At 35.8% G+C, this 25,394-nt stretch overlaps 1 protein-coding gene across 5 annotated transcripts in view; it reads right to left on the reverse strand.

Moving 5' to 3' along the window:
* The window catches only part of Akap6 (A-kinase anchoring protein 6), a 515,042-nt gene that overhangs the window by 32,648 nt on the left and 457,000 nt on the right, over positions 1-25,394 (reverse strand). For all 5 annotated transcript variants that reach the window (XM_074068188.1, XM_074068190.1, XM_074068191.1 and 2 more), the window contains one exon: positions 14,074-14,289. In XM_074068188.1, the coding sequence (XP_073924289.1) occupies positions 14,074-14,289 (216 nt within the window). The remainder of the gene's footprint in view (positions 1-14,073; positions 14,290-25,394) is intronic.

A 25,394-nucleotide genomic window follows, 5' to 3' on the forward strand; every position in this document is an offset into this window, starting at 1 on the left:
CTCCCTCACCCTTTCCCTCCTCCCCTCTCCCACCGGTTCTGATCTCCTGCTTTCCGATTTTGTACAAGAACAAAAGAAGAAGAAAAAAAACGACATTTTTGCTTGTGTAAGATAGCTACACAGGGAGTTTCCTTGTGGCACTTCCATGCAGATATATGTATTGTAGCCCAATTTGGTTCATCTCTATTATTCTTCTTTCTACCTTAGTCCCTTTCTTATGGTGATTTCAACAATTTAAGAAATTCCCTATTCACTCTTGTAGAGAGTACATGGACCACATCACCTTCTTCACTTCCTTCTTTTACCCTTCCCCTCTCGTATGTGACCTCCCTTTGGTGTGACCTGCTTTTCATAGCATCGCTGTGTTTGTATTAGCTCTATATTCCACATTTGAGAGAAAACATGCTTGCCTGTACTATTTTGCACTTCTACTGCCTTCTATGCAAAAATTACCTTTCCCCAGCTACTTCAGAGGTGGAGATAGGAAGACTGAGGTTCAAGACCAACTCTGGCAAATTTAGTGGCACTCCATCTCAAAAAACAAGCTGGGCATAGTCGTGTATGTCTGTAATCACAGCTACTTTGGAGGCAGAAATAGGAGGATCTCAGTCTGAGGCCACCCTGGACAAAAGCCTGAGACCTTATCTGAAAAATAAACTAAGAGCAAAAGGACTAGGAGTACAGCTCAAGGGATAGAATGCTGCCTTGTAAGCCTTTTCAATTCTAATACTTAATTTTATACCCCCAGAATAACTAAACTCACATTTTTTTACATTCAGCAAACCCAGTCATTTATATGTTAAAAATTCATCAACACAATACAAAAGAAACAATAGACCCAAATATTAAACCTGAATAAAAAAGAAAGTCAGAGAAATCTGATCTATCCATCGGCAAAATAAGAAAATTACTGGACACCAGTTACATTTCCACTTAAATTTTTTCTTCTTAATCACCATTTAAATAGTGATACTGAAACTGAATACCTATTATTTCTAGACCAGTCCTTCCCGACCTTTTTTCATGGCACACAGAAAACGCCAATGTAGACTTGCACACTGGGAAGGAAGGAGGGGTGTCCACTGTGGGACGCTACTAGCCTGGACTCTCCCAGTCCTCCTGCCCCGTGAGGGTTTCAGTGTCTTGGCCCATGTGTAACTGATTCTGGGTACACTTATGGAAAGTTCTGCATGAGATAACTAGTACTAGAGGTTTCTTTGATTGGTCAAATCATGAACATATCAGAAGGAGGAGCTGTGGTTCAATAAGGACTAATTGGCAAACTGAGAAAAAGATTAACACAAGTTATTATGAACTTTCCAGACAACCTCATACATTCATTCAATAAATGCATGTTCATGAAATTCATTTACATATCCAACACAGGTATTACATTCCAGATACCAGGTAAAACAGAGCCGATTTTCTCTCAGAAGCTAGTGAGTCAGAAGATAATCTGTGACACGACGCCAGAGGTAGCTTTGGTTTGTTCTAGGAGGTCAGGAGAGCTTGCCTGAAGAAGAGGCTGTGGAGTCAATTTCTGAAGCATACTAGGAATTTTCTGGGAGGTGACAGAGTATAGATGAACAGTGAAGGCAGAAAGAACACGGCTACTTAGTGGGAGTGAGCAAGCCACACGTGAGGGCCTGACAGCAAGCAGGTGTGATAATCAGTTCAGTATTTTTTAAAGATTACACAGGCTTCGGGGTAGAAAACAGATTGGAGAGGGGCAAAAGTCGAGTGGGGAAGACTGCTGCAGTGGTACAGGTAAGAATAAGTGTGACAACTAACATTTATTGAATACGGTCTCTGTGTCACATAATATCCTAATCTATTTGTGAGAGATTCTGTAGCTTGGACCAGGTGCTCTTGGTACAGTTGGAGAAAAGTGGATGGATTTAAGAGCTCTTTATAAAGTAAACCCAGTTGAACCATATGAGTTGGATGGACTGCTACTGGGTAAAGTATCAAGCATGACCCACACTCTATGCCTTTGCACAACTGAAGAGAGACAGAGTCTCTTCTTGAGATCCAGAATACCAGAGAACGATCAGTTTGTCAGAGAAGATTAGGAATTTTTTTTTTTTAACAAACTGTGTTTGAAATGTCGTGGGGGGAGATCTCAGGAGAACTCTAGTGCTGTACATAAGTGTCTGGAATTCTTGAAGCTACAGTGGGGTAAGATTGTCTAGAGAGAAAGAATTAGATGAAGAGAGCATCAGACTAGAAATCTGGGTAGAGGAGGATAAATAAAGAAAGATGAAAGATCCATGTGGACAAGAGTACTCAGAAAGAAACTGGGAAAGAAGAGGTATTTGAGCTGAACTCTGAGAAACAGGCAGGTTTTTTAGAATAGTTTTTCTATAAAATAATTCATTTTTCCACAGCAATTTCTAAACCTAGGTAGAAAAAAGATAATAAAATCATTTTTAATAACTTAGATAATCCCTGTAAATGTTTTACTTAATCCCTCACACATATACATATATATTACAAAATCAGAACCATAATTACACACATATTACATGGTCAGCATTGCGTGTATATCCTGTTTTTTACTTTGCATTGTATCATCTTTTTCCGTTTATAAGGTATTCCTGAGAACCATGATTTTTATTGATCTTAAATAGTCTTAAAAGTTTGATTAAAACCTATATTGTTGAAACTTCATATTATTTCCATTTTGGAAGGGTGTGAAAATAAAATAATGACATCTTCATATGAATAGCTCAGATTATTTTCAAAGAGCAAACTTGAAAAAGAGGAAGACTTTTCAGGATATTGATAAATAGCTGAAGGTTAGATCAGTTTGCATCCCTGTCTTGGATTTGTCACCAATTTTCCTTCTTTTTGATGGGTTAAAAATAATAATTGACAAATTATTCTTTTTTTGCATTTTTCATTACTAGTTAGATTGGATATTTACTCAGTTTGGTAACCATTTGAATTTATTACTTTGGGAATCACTTGGTCATATTCTTTGCCTATTTAAAAATATATGTAGAACTATCTGGACAGGCTTTTATTGGTATAAAAGGTTTATACAGTCAGAGTAGGATCAGTCTATGGAGGCTGGGAACTTAGATTTAGAAGCAAAAGGGAACATAGCCTTGACAAGTGTGATAACATAACAGCATTTCAGTCATTTCAGCTACACACTCGTATGTTGAGCAGACTGGAGGAGGCACTTGGAGATAATCATACTAGCAAGGAATCTAGTCTAGCCTTCAGGTGATTCCAACAGGGAGGGGAAGAGTAGCCACTGTGAAATAAATCCATAAAATTCTCTCTCTACAATGAAAAACCTTTAATATGGCATTATTCCAACTGGAGAAAGGGCATTTCTCTGACATCAACCCCTCTTAATCTTCCTGTCTTAATAAGCAGATGGGAAAACTAAGAGATATTTTGAAGGTGGCCAAGGGCAACACATCCACTAAAAGACTGAGTGAATCTGAAGATTAGAGAAGGCATCTTTCCTCCCATTCATTATTACCAGACAAGCAGGAATCCAGTATAATAGCATATTAGAGCTGAAAAAGCTAAAAAATATCTGAGGAAGACTTCCTAGGAAAATCTAAAGAGAAGAGGAAAGATTAAAACAAGAATAGTAAAGGAATTTAAAGCTTAGTATAAAAGAACTGCAGCAATAGCAAACATGTCAAAACAGCTCAACTCCTACCAGATTAACATAAAACTCAAACAAAAGGCATTTACCTCAGTTTTTATTCCATAATAGATCATGACCAACTTTCAACCAAAAACATTTGCAAAAAATACTAAAGGACCAGGAAAAATAGTCTTCAGAGGCAAAGTAAGCATCAGAATCAGACTCAATCTGACACAGATTTTGGAATTATTAGAAAGAAAGTTTTACATAACTATGGTTAATATACTAAGGGTTCTAATGGAGAAAGCATACAACACACAAGAGAGGCGAGAAATGTAAGCAGAGATGGAACATCCAAGCATGAATCAAAGTGAAATAAAAAGCACTGTAAAAGAAGTAAAGACAACTCTTGGGGACTCATCAGTAGACTGGTAACATCCAAGGAAACAATCAGTGAGCTTGAAGATAAAAAAATTCCCTACCTGAAATGCATAGAAAAACAAAGCAATAAAAATATACAAGTCATTCAAGAAAGGTGGGACAATTTGAAAGGTACAATATATGTGTAATTGGTTTTTTGTTTGTTGTTTTGCTTTTTGGCAGTATTGGTCATGTGCTTGCTAAGCAGACATTCTACTGCTTGACTCCCACCTCCAGATCAACATTGGAATGCCAGAAAGAGAAGAAAAAGAGAATGGGGGCAGAAGAAATATTTAAACTGAAATGGGTAATAATGTTCCAAAATTAATGATAAAAACCAAATCACAGAACAAGGAAGAAAGATAAAAAAAAACAACGAAAAATCCCCCCAAACCACACACCTAGGCATATCATATACAAATTTCAGAAAACCAAAGACAAAGAGACAATTTTCAAAGGAAACTTAGAGTCAGAAACACCCACTTATAGAGGAATAAAAATAAGAATTACAGTGGACTTCTCAACAAAAAACATGTAAGCAAAAAGAGAATGGAGTGAAATACGTTAATAGGAAAAGTCCACTAACCTATAATTCTATACTCAGAAAATTATGCTCCAAAAGTGAAGGAGACACAAAGACTTCCCCATATGAACAAACACTAAGGGAATTTACTACCAGCAGTATTTCTCTGCAAGAAATATTAACAGAAGTTGTTCAGGGAAAAGGAAATGATGTAAGTCAGAAACTTACATCTACACACAGAAAGGAAAAGTGTTGGATAAGGAATTAATGAAGGTAAAATAAAATCTTCCTTTTTTCAAATTATTAATTGACCTAAAAGATAACTTTTAGTAATACTAGTAGTAATACACTGGGTGGTTATACTGGATGGATAAATGAAATGAAGGACAGCAATATTATAAGGGAAGAGAGAGAAGAACTGAGAATATTGTCTTAAGTTTCCTGTATTATACATGTGAAGCAACATATTACGTTTTATTTATGTTTTTTTATTTATTTATGGTACTGGGGTTTGAACTCCAGGCCTCAAGCTTGCTAGGCAAGTGCAGCCCTTTTGTGCTTTAGTTCTTTTTCAGATAGAGTCTCACTTTTTTGCCCATGCTGACCTTATATCATGATCCTCCTACCTATGTCTCTGGTGTAGCAGGGATTACAGATGTGAATCACCACACATGACTTATTTGTTGAGATGGTGGGGTCATGCCAACGTTTTGCCTAGGCTGCCCTGCAACCATGATTCTCCTGATCTTTGCCTCCCAAGAAACTAAGATTACAGGCGTGAACCACTGTGCCTGGGAAATATAACATTAGTTGAAGATAAACTTGGATTAGTATAAAATCTATAAACTCTATGGAAACTTATAAATTTTTTGGAAAGGAAGTAAAACTGATATGCTAAAAAGGAGACAAAATAAGGTCATTTTAATTTAAGGTCAATTAAAATCAAAGAAAACAAAACAGGAAACAAAGAACAAATGAAATAAATAGTTATGAATTTGATAGATATTAATATAATTATATTAATAATAACTTTAAGTGTGAATGGTTTAAAAAATTCAATTAGCATATAAAGGTGTTTAGACTAGAGGAAAAAGAAAGGCCCATCTGTGGTCTACAGAAACCTATTTTAAATACAAAGAATTAGATAAGTCAAGAAAGGAAGGAGGTAAAGATATACAATGCTAGCACCAATCAAAAGAAAGCTGGAGTAACTATATTAATTTCATACAAAGCAGACCTGAAACAAAGAAAATTAGTAAGAGGAGCATTACACGACAAAAAGGGGTCAATTCTCTAAGAAGACACAATTCCAAACACCCACACACCTAACAACGGAACATCAAAAAATGTGAAACAGAAATTGATGGAACTGCAGGGAGAAATACTAAATCCAATATAGGTGGCTATTTCAACAGTCTTCTTTTAGTAAGTGATAGATCAAGCAGGCACAAAATCAGTTAAGAGTATATTGACCTGAACAGCACTATTAATCAACTTGATCTAATCAACACTTACAGAACACTTCACCCAACAGCAGAATGCACATGCTTCTCACACTTGCACCAAATATTCACCAAGACATACCACAATCTAAGCCACAAAAGACACCCTAACAAATGTAAAAGAATAAAAATTATACAGTCTATATTCTCAGATTATAATGGAATTAAACTACAAACTAATAACAGAAAGAGAGCTGCAGAACCCACAAATATTGGGAAATTAAATAATATATATCTAATTAATACATAAATTAAAGAAGTCTCATGAGAAATTTTAGAATATTTCAAACTAAATAAAAATGAAACTACAACTTACCAAGACTAGTGGGATGCACTGACAGTAGTGCTTAGAGAGAAATTTATAGTATTAAGTGCGTACAATTAAAAGTAATCTAAAATTCAAGTCCAAGCTGCCACCTTAGGAAACTGAGAGGACTAAATTTTAAGCCTAAATCAAGCAGCAGAAAAAATATATTAATGCAGAAATCAATGAAATGAAAAATAAGAGAACAGAGAAAATGAACTGATCAACCAGTACTGCTGGGGGTGTGTCAAGAATTAATGCAGCCAGTTGAGTTTAGATTTATTCTTGTTGGAAAGGATAAGGATGGATGGTTGTGTCAACCATTGATTCTATCACTTAGGACAGGATTTCCTTGGTAACGTAAATTAGTGCAGCCACTATGGAAATCAGTATGGAGGTTCCTCAAAAAACTAAAAATAGAACTGCCATATGATCCAGCTATACCACTTCTGAATAAATGCCCAAAGGAATCAAAGTCAGAATACGACAGAGATACCTTCATACCCATGTTTATCTCAGCACTATTCACAATAACCACATAATAGAATCAGTCTAGGTGCTCATCAATGGATAAAGAAAATGTATTATATATATATATATATATATATATATATATATATATATATATATATATATATAATATATATATATATATATGAGTAATATTTAGCCATAAAGAATGAAATTAAACATTGGCAGATAAATGGATGGAACTGGAAACCATCATGTTAAATGAAGTAAGAAAGTGAACCAAGAAAGACAAATATCACATGCTTTCTCTCGTATTCAAAATGTAAAAAAACCATGAAAGTAGAAGGGAAACTGGGAAGAGAAAGGGGATCTGGGGAAGAGGGAGGAAGGACAAGAGAGGGTAAGGGGGGTGAATGTGATCAAAGTAAATTATGTACATGCATAAAAATGTCATGAAGAAATCCATTATTTTGTGCAATTAATATACGCTAATAAAAAACAATAAAATAAAAAGTTTCTAAAACAAAAAGCCTATGTAGAAAAAAAGAGGATTTTCTCTTTTATTCACTTCTCTATCATTTGTTCATGTGTTATATCTTAACTATCTAATATGCCAGCCAATGTATTTATAGCTAGACAATAAGACTTGGTAACTACAACAATAAGTAATAATAATAATAAGTTATAATAGCAATAAACATTTATTGATTATGTGACAGCAGCTGTTCAGAAGCACTCCTTCCACATCAATTCATTTAAACCTGGCTTAATCTAGGAGGTGTCTTCTCTACAAGATAGAGAAATTTAGGCATAAGAAAGTTAAATAATTTGCTACTAGGTCAAGAGTCTGACCAAGGTTTCATTCATCATATTCTGACTTTAATCGTGTAACTCATGCAAGTACCTCAGCTTCTCCTACTTGATCTGCTAGAAATCGTCACGTTAGCAACATGTCACATTTAGCATCAAGACCTGCAACTCTGATTTAAATCGTTTCTTCCTGCTTTCCTCCCTTCTTTTTTGGGAGCTATAAGTAGCAACAGGAGGGAGGATATGGGCATCTCTATATAATGAGCTTTCATATATTTGAAGAAAAAAACAGAAATTTGTAAAAGAAAAATGAATTTATTGGAGACTACTTTAGAGAAAGCTTTTTGATATTTGAAGCTTGGCTAGAAATACTCTAAAGAAGAGAGCTGTTTTTGACATGTATAAAGATTTTTTAACAACCATCTCTCTTGTAAGTAATTAAGTACAAGTAATTACATAATTACTTGATGATGTAGCAGCACTAAAATTTTACAGGAGGTCTTTCACTTAAACTCTAGTCTTATAAAAATAATTGCCACAAGTCAAAATTATTTCCTAAATGCAGTAATTCTTTCTGCTTTTAATTTTTTTGTGGGGGGAGATCTAGGTCTATTTTTGTTTAGCAACCAGAGGCAGAGAAAAGAGTAATTTAATAATGTATCACTGTGTTCAGACACCAACTTAAAAACTTACAGTGAATCCTGAAGCTATAATAGTGAGGAACACCTAGTTTGGAAATAAAATTATAATTCTAGAGAATATATTCTAGAGAATTTCTTTGATCATAACTCTCTAAAATCCTCAATTACATTAGGGTGAGAATGCTATTACCTTAGTCACAAAATAGCATTTTAAAATTCTTAGGTTTCAAAATGTATCACAAAATAATAACACTGAGAGTCAGGAAAAGTATCTGAAATAAAGAAGATGCACAAAACATCACTTCATGTAACCCCCGCCTGCAAGAAAGAAGCTTGGGTAGCATAATGTGTGGGGTTCCCTCCCCCCTTTTATTTCACTCTTTCTTTTCTTTTTAAAAGTAAGCTGTCTCATCACTGCAAATTTTCTCAAGTTCTTAGAACTCTAATTAAAATGTGGTAATTGGTTATGTTACCTCAATTACCATGATGCATGGACATTGATGCAAAGTGACACCAATTGAATCCCTTGGGTGTTTTACCCTGGGGCCATCGAATTTATTGTGGCCTTATTATTTTCAATTATGTGGTTAGATGTGTTGCATACTTTCAAGGCCAATAAATGTGTAAGGTTTTTCTGGATGTAAGGTTCTGTTTTCAGTGCAGATTGTAGAGTGTCAGTGCAAAAGGAAAAATACAATTTGTGAAAAAAAAACCTTAAAACTAAATTCACTGGTTCAAAGGCGCGTTTGCTGGAATAAAGGTTTTTCAAAGGAATCTAGATTATTTCTGTTTTAAAACATTTATCTGAAAAGCAAGAATGATTTATTTGTTATTGATAACTATTCCTTCTAACTAAGAAAACAGTGATTGGACCTGTCTCTATCTCTCTTCCTCCCTGCTCCCTCTCATTTTGTATTCTGAGACCAGGCCTTGCTATGTAGCCAGAGCTGGCCTCAGATTCAACACCCTCCTGTCTCAGCCTACTGACTGAGTCACGATGCCTGTCAAGACAAAATTTTCTTCCACTTTAGATAAATATTTGGGTCTCTCTCAAGCAGGGCCGAACAGAGTTACACTGAAAGTTTTTCAGATGTGCATCATAAGACATCTGCCTTTAGCATGAACATGGAAGAGCACTCTGAAATAATTGGAAACTGAAGTGTTTCTCAGTGGGAACACAGGGGAAATCTGCCTGCATCCAGGGCTGCTCCCTCTGTTTTGTTTTCTCTCCAGACCTCCCCGTTCAAGGCCACTGGTGTCCTCAATGGTTATGAATAAATCGTGGACAGTCTCCTCAAAAGTCTGGCTAACTAGGACATGATCTAGGGACACCATGATATGGCACTTTATCAAATTAGTTCCATTTTCTAGAATGATCCTTGTGTCTTCACCAATTTTCATTTCTTTTAAATTACATTCTCAGATATATAAAAACTAAAGAAAAACTTTTGTCCTTTTACTTACCAGTTTATATCCTGATTTGGTTTGACAATCTCCAAATATGTACAATACTAAATTGGGGAAATTGTAAGAGAAAGGAGTTCTACTTAAAAAGATAAAATGTGGCAAGGAAGGGATAGATACAGGGGAATCCTAGGCTAGTCCCAACCAACATTCAAAGAGCAACACCTGGAACGAACTTTTTCAGCTAAGCATCACCTATATAGTAACTTCAGTTTTGTCTTTGGATTCAAGAAAGTTCCAACAATAAACTCAAGAGAGTTTTACATTGTATTCACTCTGTTACTTTTAGAAATACTTTTGAAGCAAAAAAAATTGGATGATGATAAATAATGACCTTTTCCTAGCATTTCATCCATTAAAAGGCATGCTAAAACTCTAACCATTATTATTAAATTATTCAAATTTTTGTTCAAAATTTAACTTAATTTTAATTGAACAGAAAAACATTTTCTTTTTCAAGTTTTACCTTTTTAAATTCAGTAATTTCTCATTGTTTGGTTTGAAAATTTTCTAAATAATATCCATATTTAATTCCACCCATGTATTTCTTCTGATGAAACCAACTGTTTATATGAGAACCAATGGATGAAAGTGGAGGAAAGTATTGGATTTATTTCTGAACAATGAAATTATATTCCCTAACAAAATCCTATCTAGTTTGAGTCTTCTAGATAAATTTATACACAAATTCTTGGGACTGACCAACTGATAGAAAATGGTATACTAACAGAAATTACTATTGTCAAATCATGTAGTATTTCACATTCTCATTCTTCTTGCCCTCCCTCTTTCTCTCCTCCTTCTTTTTGTTGTTACTGAGACAGGGTCTGACTACATTGCTCAGACTGGTCTCTAACTCCTGAGCTCAAGTGATCCTTGAGTTACAGGCATACGCTACTATGGCTGGTTCTTCTTGCATTAAGTTTGTACATATCTAAGTTTCCATTTGATAATTTTCTCATGCTTGACTGCCTCTCCTTCACATTTCTGGTAGTACAGGTCTGCTGGTGATGATTATTTTCAACTTTTTATATTCAAAACCTTTTTTCTTCCTTTTTGAATATTTTCTAGGTATAGAAAATTCTAGGTTAAGTTATTTTCTTCCACCATTTTAAAGATGTTGTACCACTATCTTCTGACTTACATAACTCCTGATGAGACGTCTACTAACAATCCTTCTTCGTGTTCTGCAAATAAAGTATCCCTTTTCTTCTGTGTGCTTTGAAATATTCTGTTATCACTGGTTTTAATCTATTTGATTATGAAGGCCATTGGTGTATTTTCTTCATGCTTATTGTACTTGAAGTTTGATGAGGTCCTTGGACCTGAAAGTTAATAGTTTTCATTGAATTTAGAAATTTTGGCCATATTTCTTCAAAAATTATTTATTACTTTCTTCTTTCTTTTACTGATTTAGTTGTGCCTATGATAGGCTGGTTAAAGTTACCTCACAGTTCTATGATGCTCTGTTTATATTTTTTGTCATTTTTTTCTTTCTATTTCATTTTGGACAGTTTCTCTTGCTGTGGTTTCAAGTTTATGAATCACTTCTGTGATGGCTAATTGGTTGATAATCTGTCTGATCCAGTAACTACAGTTTTCATCTGTGTAGAAATTTTATTTCATAAAGACATTTTCAATGTTTCTACTTATATGCAATTTTTTTAACATCTTAAACATATGGAATGTAAAGTATAATAACTTCTAGTGCTATTATCTACTAATTCTATAGTCTACATCATTTCTGGATCTGTTTATCCAGATTGATACATAAATCTGGATTTTCAAGCTTTCTTTTTGTATACATGGTAGCTTCTGATTGGATGCTGGCACAAAAACTTTTATCTTGTTGGATACTGGGTATTTATATTCCTATAAATATCCTTGAGTTTTGTCCTGGTGTGTGGTTAAATTACTTTGAAAAAGTTTGATTCTTTCAGGCCTTGCTTTTCTGCTTTTTAGATAAAGCCAGAGTAGCATTTAGCTAATTTTGCTCTGTTGTTAAAGTGAAGCCCTTCTTAGCACTCTATCACATACCCTGTGAAGGATGAAGGTTCCTACTGTGGCTGAAAGGAAAGGAGGCTAATTCTAGCTTTACAGAAGCTCCAAAAATTGTTTCCTCTAATTCTTTCAGGGTGTTCCTTCTAAAGAAGCCTTGAGAGGGATCTGGAGCTCCTGGTCTATGTAGTCTCTCTACTCTGCCTTGTAGCAAGGTTAGCCACCTTCACACCCCCAGATTCCAAGCATAGGCTGGCAGTCTCCTGGAATTGAGGAAATATATCTAGGAGTCTAGGGTGGCTTTATCAGACAAGAAAAATGGTTAAAGGACATCTTCTTGACATTCTTATGAAGGTAAATACTCTTATAGAAACATAATAACTTTTAAAACCGCTTTTATGAGAACACGCAGAATGAAAGAAAATGTACTAAACAAAATCACGTACTTATTTGTTCACAAATACTTATGAAACACCTAGTATGTGCAAGCATATCATAGGTCCTGGAGAAAGAGCAGTGAAAATCCTTATGTAGAAGCAGAGAGTGGAAGAGGGATGAGGATATATGATGAATAAGCAAACAGACCACTTAGAAGTCTTTGATTCTTTGGTGAAATACTTGTCTGTCCATAAAAGCAACTTTAATTCTTGACCCAATCAGTAGGAATCAAAAGCAGGGAAACATTTCTGTCTGAATCATGGACCCTGTACTCAATGTATTGTCAGCAATTGTCTACACTCTAGTTTTGCATTCCTTTCCCGAGAAAGAGGAACTTCCAACCTATTTTAGCACAGAAGACCTTATTTGCTTCCTTCATCATTCCAAATAATCTACAGACTTAGCAGCCAATCTGAAGAAAAAGGAGAAACTTTTCTCTGCCTGTAATTTGTACCTACCTTTATGTAATAGCTTGAGCCTCTTACAGGCAATCCTGGTTTCTGAAGCTAAAACTTGCCTTTACCATAGATTAGATTACAGATATCTACATCTATTTTTCAGAGACCTAGACCAACATAAATCCTGAAAAAAAAAAAACAACACTTTTGAATGCTCCAAAATTCCAGAGCTTTTCCTAGCGAAACTGGCTTTTACCTCTCATCATCACCACTATCACATTTAACAGGCTTCCAAGCACCAAAAAAGAAAATGATAACTTCTTCTGACCTTCCAAACACTCTCAAAAAAAGAAAAAGTCAGATAAATAGCTTCACAATAAACAGGTCATTTCAAGAAAAGATGTCCAATTATGTAGACTCTGATTGCTAATAGTAACTTGGAAATTTTAAGAAATTTAACAAGTTCAGCTTAAAATAATTAAACAGAACCATTGAGAAAATCCTCCCTAGGCTCAACATAGCTGTGGATCAAAAAAACAAAAAGGCTTCTTGACTCATTGTCCCTTGTGTTCTGAGTCCAAAGTGCAAAACAGACGTTAAGGCTTCGCTAAAATTAGAATTTATATGCAAACATATTTTCCTGTAGCAAGATTTTTACATTTGATTTTTAGTTTTGAATGCTGAACTTTCCAAAGACATGGAACTGACAGTATAAATATGTAAGGAAAGGCTTCCATTCTCTGTGTGTATGTATTTCATTTCTGCAAGTTGAGTATGAGAGTTGGTCTTCTAACTAGGAGACACTAGCATCAAGGTCATTTGGGGAATACAGTCTTTTTATTGATAAATTCTTTCTCATGCATGTAAAGGCTTTCAGGACAAATGTGTATTCTACATTGTAATAAAACAACTAATCTCAAATACTTCCTTCATCTAGCAACTGCTTAAAAGAAATCACTGCCCCCACTCCCAGCACTGTACTAGACTTTAACAAGAAACTTGCTGACTCTCACCAGCCTAACTTTGTCAAGAAGGCACTCCATGCAGGACCAGTAGGGAATGGTGTACAAATGGCTGGTGTTAACTCATATCATGTCAGAGAAATGTAAAAAACACACATTATTTCACTGCATTATACACATTGTACCTTACTCTCTGATAGTATTCAGCAACCTAGAAAAAATATTCATGAAGTATTGTATGATTAGTGAATATCATTGCAAAGGAATAATTAAAAGAATTAATGGTTTAGATGGTAAGATTAAGCAAAATCTTCCTGTGGTTTAAAAAAATACGTATTAAAATACATCTCAACAAGGTGAATAACTCTCTGTTATGACAAATGGAGTCTTAGTTAGTAGATAGCTACCCCTTTAACTATCAAAGCTGGTTGGAAGAAGATGAACACATTTTCCCAGCCCTGGAATTTGTTCAGTTTTTTTGGTCTAAAAAAAAAAAAAGAGAGAGACCATTACATTACAAAACAACACTCACAGATTCCTTTCCCATCTTCTTTTGTAGCCGTGTTTGCCACTGGACAGCTTGCATGACAATGGCTTCCCATCTTCTTTCAAGATTCACAATGATCAGCTGCATGGACTGGTGGTCTGCATTCAGATTGCAGGTGTCCCGGTCATCCAGAAGATGCTGGCATAATCTCAGGATGGAGGCAATTCCTCGACGCCGCTGCTTGATTTCACGACAGAGGGACTGCAATGCAGAGAAAAAGTGGGCTATGAGTGCTTACAGGGCTCAGTTTCTGACAGCATGAAATATTCTCTTCCTCCATAATTTCAGGTTGTAGTGAAATACCCAGCTTCAAACAGCAGGACAAGAAGGGCCCTGAAGTCTCCTTCAGATTGGAGGCCTCCTCTACATGGCTAAGTAATGCTAGAGAATTTAGTTGCATCCTTTTTCTCTTCCCTCTTCCACTGGTTTCTCTCTCTACAATGTATGGTCCCACCTTGACATCTAGGCAATTAACAATTTCTAACTAAATGAAATAAGTCATTTCTATCATATGAATGGCAAACAAAGAGGTTAACAAGTTTGGTTCAAGGTCAAAGGAAAGACAAAAGACAGAAAAGTCCTCTGAAAGAAAATATTCTTTCCAAATTTATTCCTAGATTCTTTGGAGGCAAAAAGTTCAACAGTTTACTGACTGAGGATAAATTAAGATTACAAAGACTTTTTATATATAAAATCTATCATCTGAAAAAAAGCAATATTTCTCTTCCAAAGCTTGATTAACAAAGCAATAATGATCTGAAAACAGAAATTAAGATACTGGATTATTACCGCACTATTTGTTGGCTGCTGTGTTTCTTTTAATAGGCATTCACACTACTTAAAAAGGATATGCATGCATCAAAATAGCATTTTGCTCCCAGAAGCATTTGTATTGATGCAGTGATCCTACGCTGAACGGTTCAAGCAGAATAGTGGGTACACATGTCTAAAAATATTATATCCTTTCTTTGCCTACGGATAACGTGTAAGTGATATTCTAATTCAAAGCCTTCAGGAGAAATGATTATATCCACAAACATCCCTGAATTACTAATCTCTTTCTACTGCCACAATTGGACTGTTCCAACAGTTAACAGATTGCTTATTAATCAACAAGGGTAAACAAGACAATGCAATTTCATTTAGTGTGAGAGTTTTAATGCCTGAAAGTATTTGTGCTTAAAATGTTAATCTAGATAAGGCTTCATTAGAAGAAGTCTTAAAATGATTAAGTGCGGTTCACTGAAATGTGCTCAGAGTGGGGGTGGGAGATCAGCAGGTGGGCATTTCATACAGATGTTCCACTTACTGATATGAAGCATGCGATCGCTATTTCAATGACCCTAACTCAGTAATAGCTGGAATTCTATTATTTCCGTAATGAGAGAACCCTGTACCTTTAATACTACTGAATTTTAAATAAGGTGAATGACAAATTCCCAAACCTCTATTTATGGCAAAATATGACTAGAAATTTTATTATTCAATTTTTCCAGTGCAGCAATTTCAGTTTTGTTTCCTGAACGTATCTTTATTTATCTTCCAAGGGTTCGTTACTATTTTCTACAGAACTCCTGATGTAAACACCAGGCCTGACACATTTCTTGACTGAGGCTCTTCATTAGTTCAGTGCTGAATGAGGGAAACTCCTGGACATACAAAGATAAACTTGGGAGCTACTGGAGCAACAAGCACTGCTTCTGTCTGTCCTCCAATTCTGCCCTCTGCCCCTCTTCAATCTCCACGTGATTTCTCTTTCTCTCTCGCTCTCTCAACACAGGCACACACATTCCCTTCACTTTGCTCTTCTATGGCCCAGTATTAAGATAATATTATGACCAACTCAAATTACTTCAAGTGAGTCCTAGGAATGTGGATACTGAGGGTCAGGGTTTTTGTTTTGTGGTTAATTCATGAAAAGCAAAGGGCTAGCAAAATCAGAAGAGATGTTTTGTGTCACAGAACTGGATTTTGCAAACTTCTTTGAAGTTAAGTAGAATAATATCTGCATTTCTCAGCCAACAAAAACACCTAAAGTTCATAGCTGAAGGAAAACTCGCAATGGATGGCACTAAAAGTGTGTATATAGCTAGCCTGGGCCACATGAAATAACATTTGCGAAGCAGCCCAAATGGACTCCATCCACCTCACAGGCATTTGAGAACATCTAATTGGGAAATTTTCATGAAGGTTGGCAGCCATGGTTACTTGGAAGGTCCAGAGTGCATCTAAAATCTGATCCTGTAGATGGTCACCTCCCCTATTGTAACATAGATGGTCAGGATGAATATAGTGGCTGAAAAACTACAACAGCAGTTCTGTCGACATTCAGTATCAGATTTGGGGGTCTTTGGAATTCTCCAATCTGTTTTCACTTTAAATATCTAAAGGACAATCTATATTCTAGATTAATAATTTATCTTATACGTGCATGCTTAAAAAGGAGAGGAAAATTGAGACTTTTGCATGGCCAACATATTTTCAGTGCTTTATATAGCTAGAGATGAAATTGATAGAATAATATTCTCCTACATAAGTTTGTTTCCATGGCAACCATTAAAATATACATATTTATTTATAATCACAAACACATACTAAATATGATCAGTGGATTTGCTGGCAATGTTTCTTAGAATACATAGTTTACATTACTACCATGATTATGCACTGAGAAATGTTAAATATAACTACATAGGAACAAATAATTATTATAACTGGTTTTTGGCTTAGATTTTATAGAAATGTTCTTTCAAACGGAAGCCTGAGCTAAGCAATCTGAGTAAGGCACAGAAGTGAGACAAATTCACTCCTCTCTCACCTCCTTAAATGTGTACTGGGCCTCTAATTTGCCAAGCATGCTTTCAGGAAAGGAAGATTCAAAAAATTACTGCTCCTTCCTTAAAGGAGCTGAGAGCCCACTGGAGGAAAACTATACAAATTAGTAGAAGTATAATGCAGCGAGAGGGTGCAAAACAAAGTATATGCAAGAAACCACCAAAAGAATTGATAAAATCTTCAAGAAAATGGTGGGAGCCAGAGGGTCCCAGATGTGTGATAGTGGTTATAAGAGAAGCTCAGAGACATGCTGAATAGAAAACAAGCAGGTAGCTGTGGATAGTGGACATGCTTAGTGGGTTGGAGAAAATGAGAAAGTGAAGCAGTTGGAAAAGGAAGAGGGCCATTAAAAAGTATGGGATGCTTTTCATTATTGCTGTTTTGAAGCATTTTCCTTGATATCTAATGAGATCTTATTGGTTACAATGCATAGTCATATTGCCATCCATGAAAAGTATAAAAGTGGTACATGCTTGTAATCCCAGCTACTTGAGAGGCAGACATTGGGAGAATCGATGTCTGAGGGTAGCCTAGATAAAAAGTTAGCAAGGCCCCATCTCAACACATAAGCCAGACATGAGGATGCATATCTATAATCCCAACTGTACAGGAGGTTGTAGGTAAGAGGATTGTGATCCAAAGCCACCTCTGGGCAAAAAAAGTGGGACCCTATTTGAAAAAAAAAGTAACTAAAGCAAAAGGACCAGGAGTATGTATGGCTCAAGTGGTAGAGTGTCTGCCTAGCAAGCACGAGTCCCAGAGTTCATATATATGATAAGAAGAGGGAAAGAAAATTTGAAAAGAAAGAAAAACAAGTATTTATTAATATGCTGAAGAAAGGGAGTCCAAGTTAATATTGAGTTATCTTTTGGTAATATTTGGAAATTTCTTCCTGCAAGGCTACCTGTGTTAGTATAGAAGCTGTATTTTAGTGTCATCTCAGAATGTATTTATTAAACTATATCGTTTAATGTGCTACTTTTAAACTCCTAATGAGCTATTTTGTGTGTCTAAAAAGACAGATTTGCAATGAACATGAGGAGTATAAAAAAGTATGATCAGAATTTCTAAGTTTTTTTCTTTACAATGATCAGATCTTTAACACACTAAACACATTTGTCTTGTGTTACATTAGAAAAGAGTTGTAAAGTGGGTGATAGATTCTCTTTCATGTTTGTAAACCATCAATTGATTTTCAATTCAGCAATGGCAATGAATAAGGTTTTGGAGTGTTTTTTTTGGTGGTGGGGGGGTTGGTTTATCTCTTGACTTCCTCAGTCAACTTTCCCACTGGCTAAACCACTAATATTACTGAGCCAAATCATTCTTGACACAAGCTTCTTTCCATTTCATAGCATTGAAGGGAAGATTTTCAATGCTAGTACCTTCTTCTCTATATGTTAAATGTATGAGCAGATGCAAACATTACATAAAAAGATATGTTTACTTGTATGCACAAGAGTTGACACTAAACTAGTGTCACTTGCTTCACAAAGTGATGTTCAATAAAGGAACAGCTATGATTAGCTAAGAGCTGTTACAATAAGTTAAAATGTCAGAATCAAATGGAGAAAGGAGAAATGAGAACAAAATGGATATTTAAAAACACCAAAACTATGAATCTATTAAAACAGAGAGAAGCAGGTATAACTAAAAAACTTCAAAGCAATTTGTCTCCAATGTCTGTTACACACTTTTGTTCATGTGCTAATTTAACAGCATTCTGTAGGTCGATATGAGCAAAGAGGCACTTTAGATAATCTATTAAATTGAAAGAAGACAGACAGGTGATTTCGAGGCTAAATAGTGTCAAGAGGACAGCTCTACCTCTTCATTGTAACAATTTCCTACACTTCTTTAAATGTTTTTCTTCTTTTTTGCTTTTTCTATATGCTACTGTTTTAATTTCCGAGGTGAGCAGTTGTCTTCTTTGTCTGCTTCATGCGGTCAGATTTTCTAGAGCAAAGGTTCACAGAATATTAACTCCAGGCTACACATTCTGCTCAGTGCAGTGGTGCATGCTTGTTATTCCAGCTCCTGGGGAATTCAAGGCCGGCTTGGACTCCACAGTAAGATCCCATTTCAAAACCAGCACCTCAAAACCTTGCAAATTCTCTGGTGCCACTCCATGTCATCTGAACCTGGAACTCTGGGGTGAGATTCAGTGAGCCCCAGTTTAACAAGCAGTAGGGGTAATTCCACTGCAGGTTAATGTTTAAGACCACTAGTCTACAAGAAATAAAGAAATTTAGTTTTCAGGTAAGAGACTCGAGTTGAACAGATATTTTTAGATGCATAGAAATAGAAATTATAAGTTCTGATTCTAAAATGAAACTGGTCTCGAAGAGCTTAGGGAACCACGATCATTAGATCCACCTCATGGGAGGTCTGAAGTCATTAGTGCTGTGTCTTTGAAGACGATTGTGGGACTTCAGTCTCTTCCTCACACTCTTTGGCCCCTGGCCACAAAGTGAGTTTTACTGCACTGTACTCTACCACCACGGTGTGCTATCTTGCTATAAGCTCACAGCAATCGGCTACACAGCATGGACCGAAACCTCCCAAACTGTGAGCCAAATACAGAAAAAGTATTTCTTTTCTCTTAATAAGCTGATTATCCCATTTATTTTGTCAAAATGATGGAAAGCTAGCCTACACAATCAATGAGAAGATTTTTTTCATCCAATGATATCTTTATATTATTAATACTTTCTTGATGATCTCCAGAATTTTCAATATAGTTATCAAGAACACCAATATGGCTGCACATGGCAGCACATGTGACTGGACCCCTAGCATTCCTGAAGCAGGAGGATATTGAGTTGAGGCCAACCTAGGCTAGAGAGCAAGACCCTGTGTCAAAAAAAAACAGAAAAAGACTCACACGTTAAGGTTGTTTCAACCAGTATTTGAGGATTTTACTCTTCTTTTCAGATGTCATATACATAATTAACACCTTTAACAATGTGGCATTGTGCTAAATTAAATAGAAACTAGGATCAGAAAATTTATGTGGCAAAACAAAATGATGACAATTTCTTAGAAGGTAAAAGGCATGGAAGTTCAGACAATGTTAATGCCTGCAGCCATGGCCTAAAATGAATATACAGCAAGTAGGAAAAATAGGCTATGTTGGTGCCTTTATCCTTCTTCAAAAGATGCTCTGAGTGGTTGATTCCAGATCACTACTTGGGGCAAATTTAGCAAAGGTCATACGAATGATTTTGTGTTTTTGGTGGGATGGGGCTTGAACTCAGAACTTTGTGCTTGCGAGGCAGGCACTCTATTGCTTGAGCCACACCTCCAGTCTTTTTGCTCTGGTTATTTTGGATATAGGATTTCACTATTTGCCTAGGTCAACCTAGACCACGATCCTCCTATTTTAAGCTTCCTGAACTCACTGGAATGACAGGTGCACACCATCACGCCTAGCTTTTTTCCATTAAGATGGGAGTCTAACAAGCTTTGTTGCCCACACTGGCCTGGAACTGTGATCCTCTTGATCTCTGCCTGCCAAGTAGCTAGGATTAGAGTGGTGAGCCACTGGTGCCTGGCTGAATGATATTTCTTATATCAATAAGCAACAGTTGGATATTAGTTATTGGCAAACATTGTACTTTTCATTTCAGGATTAGCATTGGTGGATAAGGTACCTCTTAGAAGCTTCTAAGCTTGGTGTCAGAAAAGACACTGATTCTTCAAAGTGAGAGACATAAAAACAAGGCAGAGGTTTTTCATACGATCTAATGCATCAGGATGTTGTAGGTTTTAAATAAGGCAAGAGAAGTGAATATGTTTGTGAATAGTGAGGCCATGGCCCAAATATAAGGTGTGTTTAATATATGCTAAATTATGAGAACTAGCTTGGGAAACAAGAAAGGTCATTACTAGCTGGAGGAGATAGACTGGGATTCATAGGACTAAGCTGTGAAAGTTGCTGAAGACTGGAAGGTAGAGTGACAGGAGGACAGGCATGGTAGGCTGGGGAACACAGAAGAGGTCAGGGAACCACAATTTTGTAACATTTTAAAACAGCAAGGAAGTTCAACTGAGGTAGGATGATAATCATTAAATTATCTACCCATCCACCCACCCATTCATCCATCCAAATGAGTTTATTTAGTGCCTTGAATGGGCTAGGCACTATTCTCAGTGGTGGGAATACACCAGTACACAAGTTAAACAAGATTCCTCCTTTCATGGAACTTACATTCAGATTAGTCTGTGTGTAGATGTAAGAGTCTAGAAACAAAACATAAAGAAATACAAGAAAACATTGGTGACAGGAGCTATACAATAGGATAGGGTAATAAAATAGAAAGAGACTGGGCGGTTACTTTTAAAGTTTGTCTGAGGAGGTGACATTATATAATAGTAAGTTTAGATGTAGAAACAAATATAATTTTAGTGTTCTGATCTATAAAATTTTAGATGAAATAATGTTTCTAAAATCAAGGCTAATTTATGCCATAAAAGGCTTATCTTATGGTTAAAGGCAGTGCTTAAAGTTGGAGGCTTATCAATAAAATAAGTGAAATAAAAAGCTCTTGGTATAAAGGAGGTGAGAAAGAATAATGCACAACAAATGGTGAAGGACAAATGGATATTCACATGTCAAAGAATGAACTGAACCCTTCTCTCACCATATGCAAACATGACTCAACATGCAATCACAGACCTAAGTGTAAGAGCTAAACTATAAAAATCTTAGAGGAAAACCTAGGAGCAAATGGTCATGACTTTGAGTTAGACAAGAGTTTTCTAGTTATAACATCAGAAGTAGAAATAACTTTTGACTTCTTAGAGGTGACACCAAAAGTACAAGCAACTTTTGGAATTCTAAAAATGTCTGCATTTCAAACAACATTATCAAAAAACTTGAAAGGACAATCCACAAAACAGAAGAAAGTCTCTGAAAATTGTATGAGGATAAAGGACTTATATCCAAGCTAGGTGCTGGTGGCACACTTGTCATCCTAGCTACTTGGGTGATAGAGATTGGGAGGATCATGGTTCTAGGACAGCCCAGGCAAAAAAAGTTTGCAAGACCCCATCTCAATGAAAAAAAGCTAGGCATGACGGTGTGTACCTGTCATTCCAGCCACGGGAAGCCTAAAATAAGAGGACTGTGGTCCAGTCAGGCCTGGGCAAAAAGTGAGACCCTGTCTCCAAAATATTACCAAAGCAAAAAGGGCAAGCAGTAGAGCATCTGCCTAGCAAGTGCAAAGCCGTGAGTTCAAACTCCAGTACCACTTTCAAAGGAGGAGGAGGAGAAATTTTATAGTGAAAAGATAAGAAACTTAGCCGGGCAATGGTGGCTCACACCTGTAATCTTAGCTACTCAGGAGGCATAGATCAGGAGGATCACAGTTTGAAGCCAGCCCAGGCAAAGTTTCTGAGATTGTACTTCAAAAAAACCCAACACAAAATAAGGGAATAGTGGAGCAGCTAAAAGTGTAGACCCTGAGTTCAAACCTCAGTGCTTTAGAAAGAAAAGAAAAAGAAATCCAATTTTTTTCAGTACTGGAGTTTTGAACTCAGGTCTTTGTGCTTGCTAGGCAAGTGCTCCACCACTTGTCCTACACCCCCAGTCCTTTTGTTTTAGTTATTTTTGGAATATGGTCTTGCATTTTTGCCTGGGCCATCCTGGACTGTGATGCTATTTAAGTCTCTCATATAGGTGGTATGATGGGTGCATGCCACAACGCCCAGCTTTTTCATCAAGATGGGGTCTCACATTTTGCCTGATCTGGCCTCAAACTGCAATCTTCTGCTTCCTCAGAAGTAGCTGGGGTTACAGGTGTGAGCCACTACTCCTGACCCTAAACTCAATTTTTTAACTGACATTTTTCCAAAGAAGACATAAAATAGACAAAAAAAAAAACCCCACATGAAAAGACTCTCAACATCATTAATCACCAGGAAAATGCAAATCCAAACCACGATTAGATATCATTTTATCCCCACCAGGATGTCTAAAAATAAAAAAAAACCCAGAAATTACAAGTATTGGCAAGGATGTAGAGAAATTGGAACTCTCAGATATTTCTGGGGGGGGTTCCAAAATGGTGTAGCTGCTTTAGAAAACTGTATGATGTTTCTTCATAAAGTTAAACATAGCATTTCCATATGATACAGAAAATATACTCCTTTTCAGCCCAAGAAAACTGAAGACACATGACCACACAAAAACCTGCATACAAATATTTACAGCAGTATTATTTATAATAGCCAGACAGTGGAAACAACCCAAACATTCAATTGATGAATGAATAAATAATATGTAGCATTCCCACAACATGAAATATTATTTCTCAATAAAGAGGAATGAAGTACTGATATATATTACAACATGTATGGAACTTGAGATTATCGAGCTAAGTAGAAAACAGCAGACGCATTTTACATAACTCTGCTTGGGTGCAATGTCCAGAACAGCCTAACGCCAGGAGACAGAAAGTAGAATGGTATTTTCCCAGGGCATCAGTGAAGGAGAAAGTTACTGCCGATGGGTAATGGTGGAGGTGGTAAAACATTCTGAAATTAGATTTTATAGTATATGAATTATATCTCAACAAATCTGTTATTTAAAAATACTCATTTTGTCAAATATATAACTAATGATATAATCAGAGAACTTATTTTTCTGTTATTGGGTACGATGACAACAGGTGTTTATGATAATTACTATTACTACCCATCACTGTGGTTTTGCAGCTCTTGGTCAGCATGATACAAACATGCTTACAAATGCACACTTTTTTCTAAAGTAATAGGTAAAAGATCTCCTGGGTTATAGCTATTACTACAAGCGCACAAATCTTATTAAACAGATCAGACACTGCAATATGATGAAAAATTTTAATACAGAAGTTCTACTTCTAGAAATATTGTTAAACACAAACAGAAAATAATGCAAAGACAACTGGGCCTTGAAGAAGAGTTGAAACAAATGTGAAAATGAAAAATGTTAATTATATCTGATTATTGCAGTGATGAATTTCATACATAATCATACACATATTTTATAAATCTATAATGTATTGTGTCATTGGTGTCAGCATAAAGATGGGAGACTTGACCTATCAGATGTACTTAATGTACTTTGCCAAAGACCATTTCAAATTGATTATGTGTATCTGAACCAATAAAAAATAAAAATGTTACATTCTCTTCAACTCCTTCATCAAGATTCACTTGAATACAAAATAATATCAGCAATCAATTGTCCATTGCTGGAGCACTGTTCTTAATAGCATCTTGTCAGTTATTTTCGCTAATCCCTACACTAATGATTAACATTTGTGTAAATATGTGTGCCATGAATTTTTAGGCACTTTACATGTACTGACTCTTTTAATTCTCAAAGAAACACTATGAAAGATGATAGACAGATGGCTAGGTAGATGCACAGATGGATGACACTGAGATGGAGACTATCATCTATCTATTTTACAATGAGGAAATGAAGACATGGTGCTGTTGAGTAACTGACCATAAACAATAGAACTAAAAAGCAGCAAACAAGGGATTTTTAAAAAGCCTGAATTCAAAGCTGATTCACAAAAATACTATGCTACATTGCTTTTCATAAGAAAGCTGAAGAATCTTGCTAGATGTCTACATTTTCAGACTATCTTGTGCCTGACTTCTAACCAGAAGTGGCTATTCCCACAAAGTTACTACTGTAAAGAGCCAACAACTCCTTTTGCACGCTTTTCACAGAGGTCCAATCTTCTACCCATTTGTAGACCTTCAAATATATAAAAGTTAGTAATCTATATGATACTTAAGCCCAGAGTGGTTATGATAGCATAGATGGAAAAAGAGAAGCCACTAGTTGAGCAAATATATATTATATATTAAATATATATGTTATAATGGGCACTGTTCTAAGTGTTTCAGATTTATCAGGAAACAAAACAAATAAAACCTTCTCCTTTCATGGATATCATATATTGTGAACAGGGGAAATGCTCTCCTTGCTGCAAAGATGTAAACTATATAAATTATAAAGAAGAGATTGATCAAAGGTAGAAAGTGGTCATTAGGTAAAGAGTAATCAACAGTTCCAGCAAGGTGTCAGCGGCTCTTTGGGTCCTGAACACCCAGTCTCAGATAATTACATGCTTAACTTAACTACAAGTAGTGGGTAAATGCTGCAAGTGAGAATTTACATCTTGGAATTGTGAAGACATAATTATTCAAAATAGTCAAAAATTAAAATCTTTCAAAGTGTTAATAATGACTTGCATATTTAAAAATATATATTGCAAATGGTATCTGAGTATTTTAACTGACTCCAAACTTTAAAAAAAACAATGTCAGCCAATATAGAGATGCAGCTCAGTTGCAACTCTGAGACTTAATCTATATTGAAACTAAATATTCTATAAGCATGCAGTGAAGTGCAAAAAACAGCAATTGAAAAATGACATGATTAAATGGCACGACATGCAATCATTTGCTCT

Source organism: Castor canadensis, chromosome 3 (genome assembly GCF_047511655.1).
Source record: "Castor canadensis chromosome 3, mCasCan1.hap1v2, whole genome shotgun sequence".
NCBI classification, from domain to species: domain Eukaryota; kingdom Metazoa; phylum Chordata; class Mammalia; order Rodentia; family Castoridae; genus Castor; species Castor canadensis.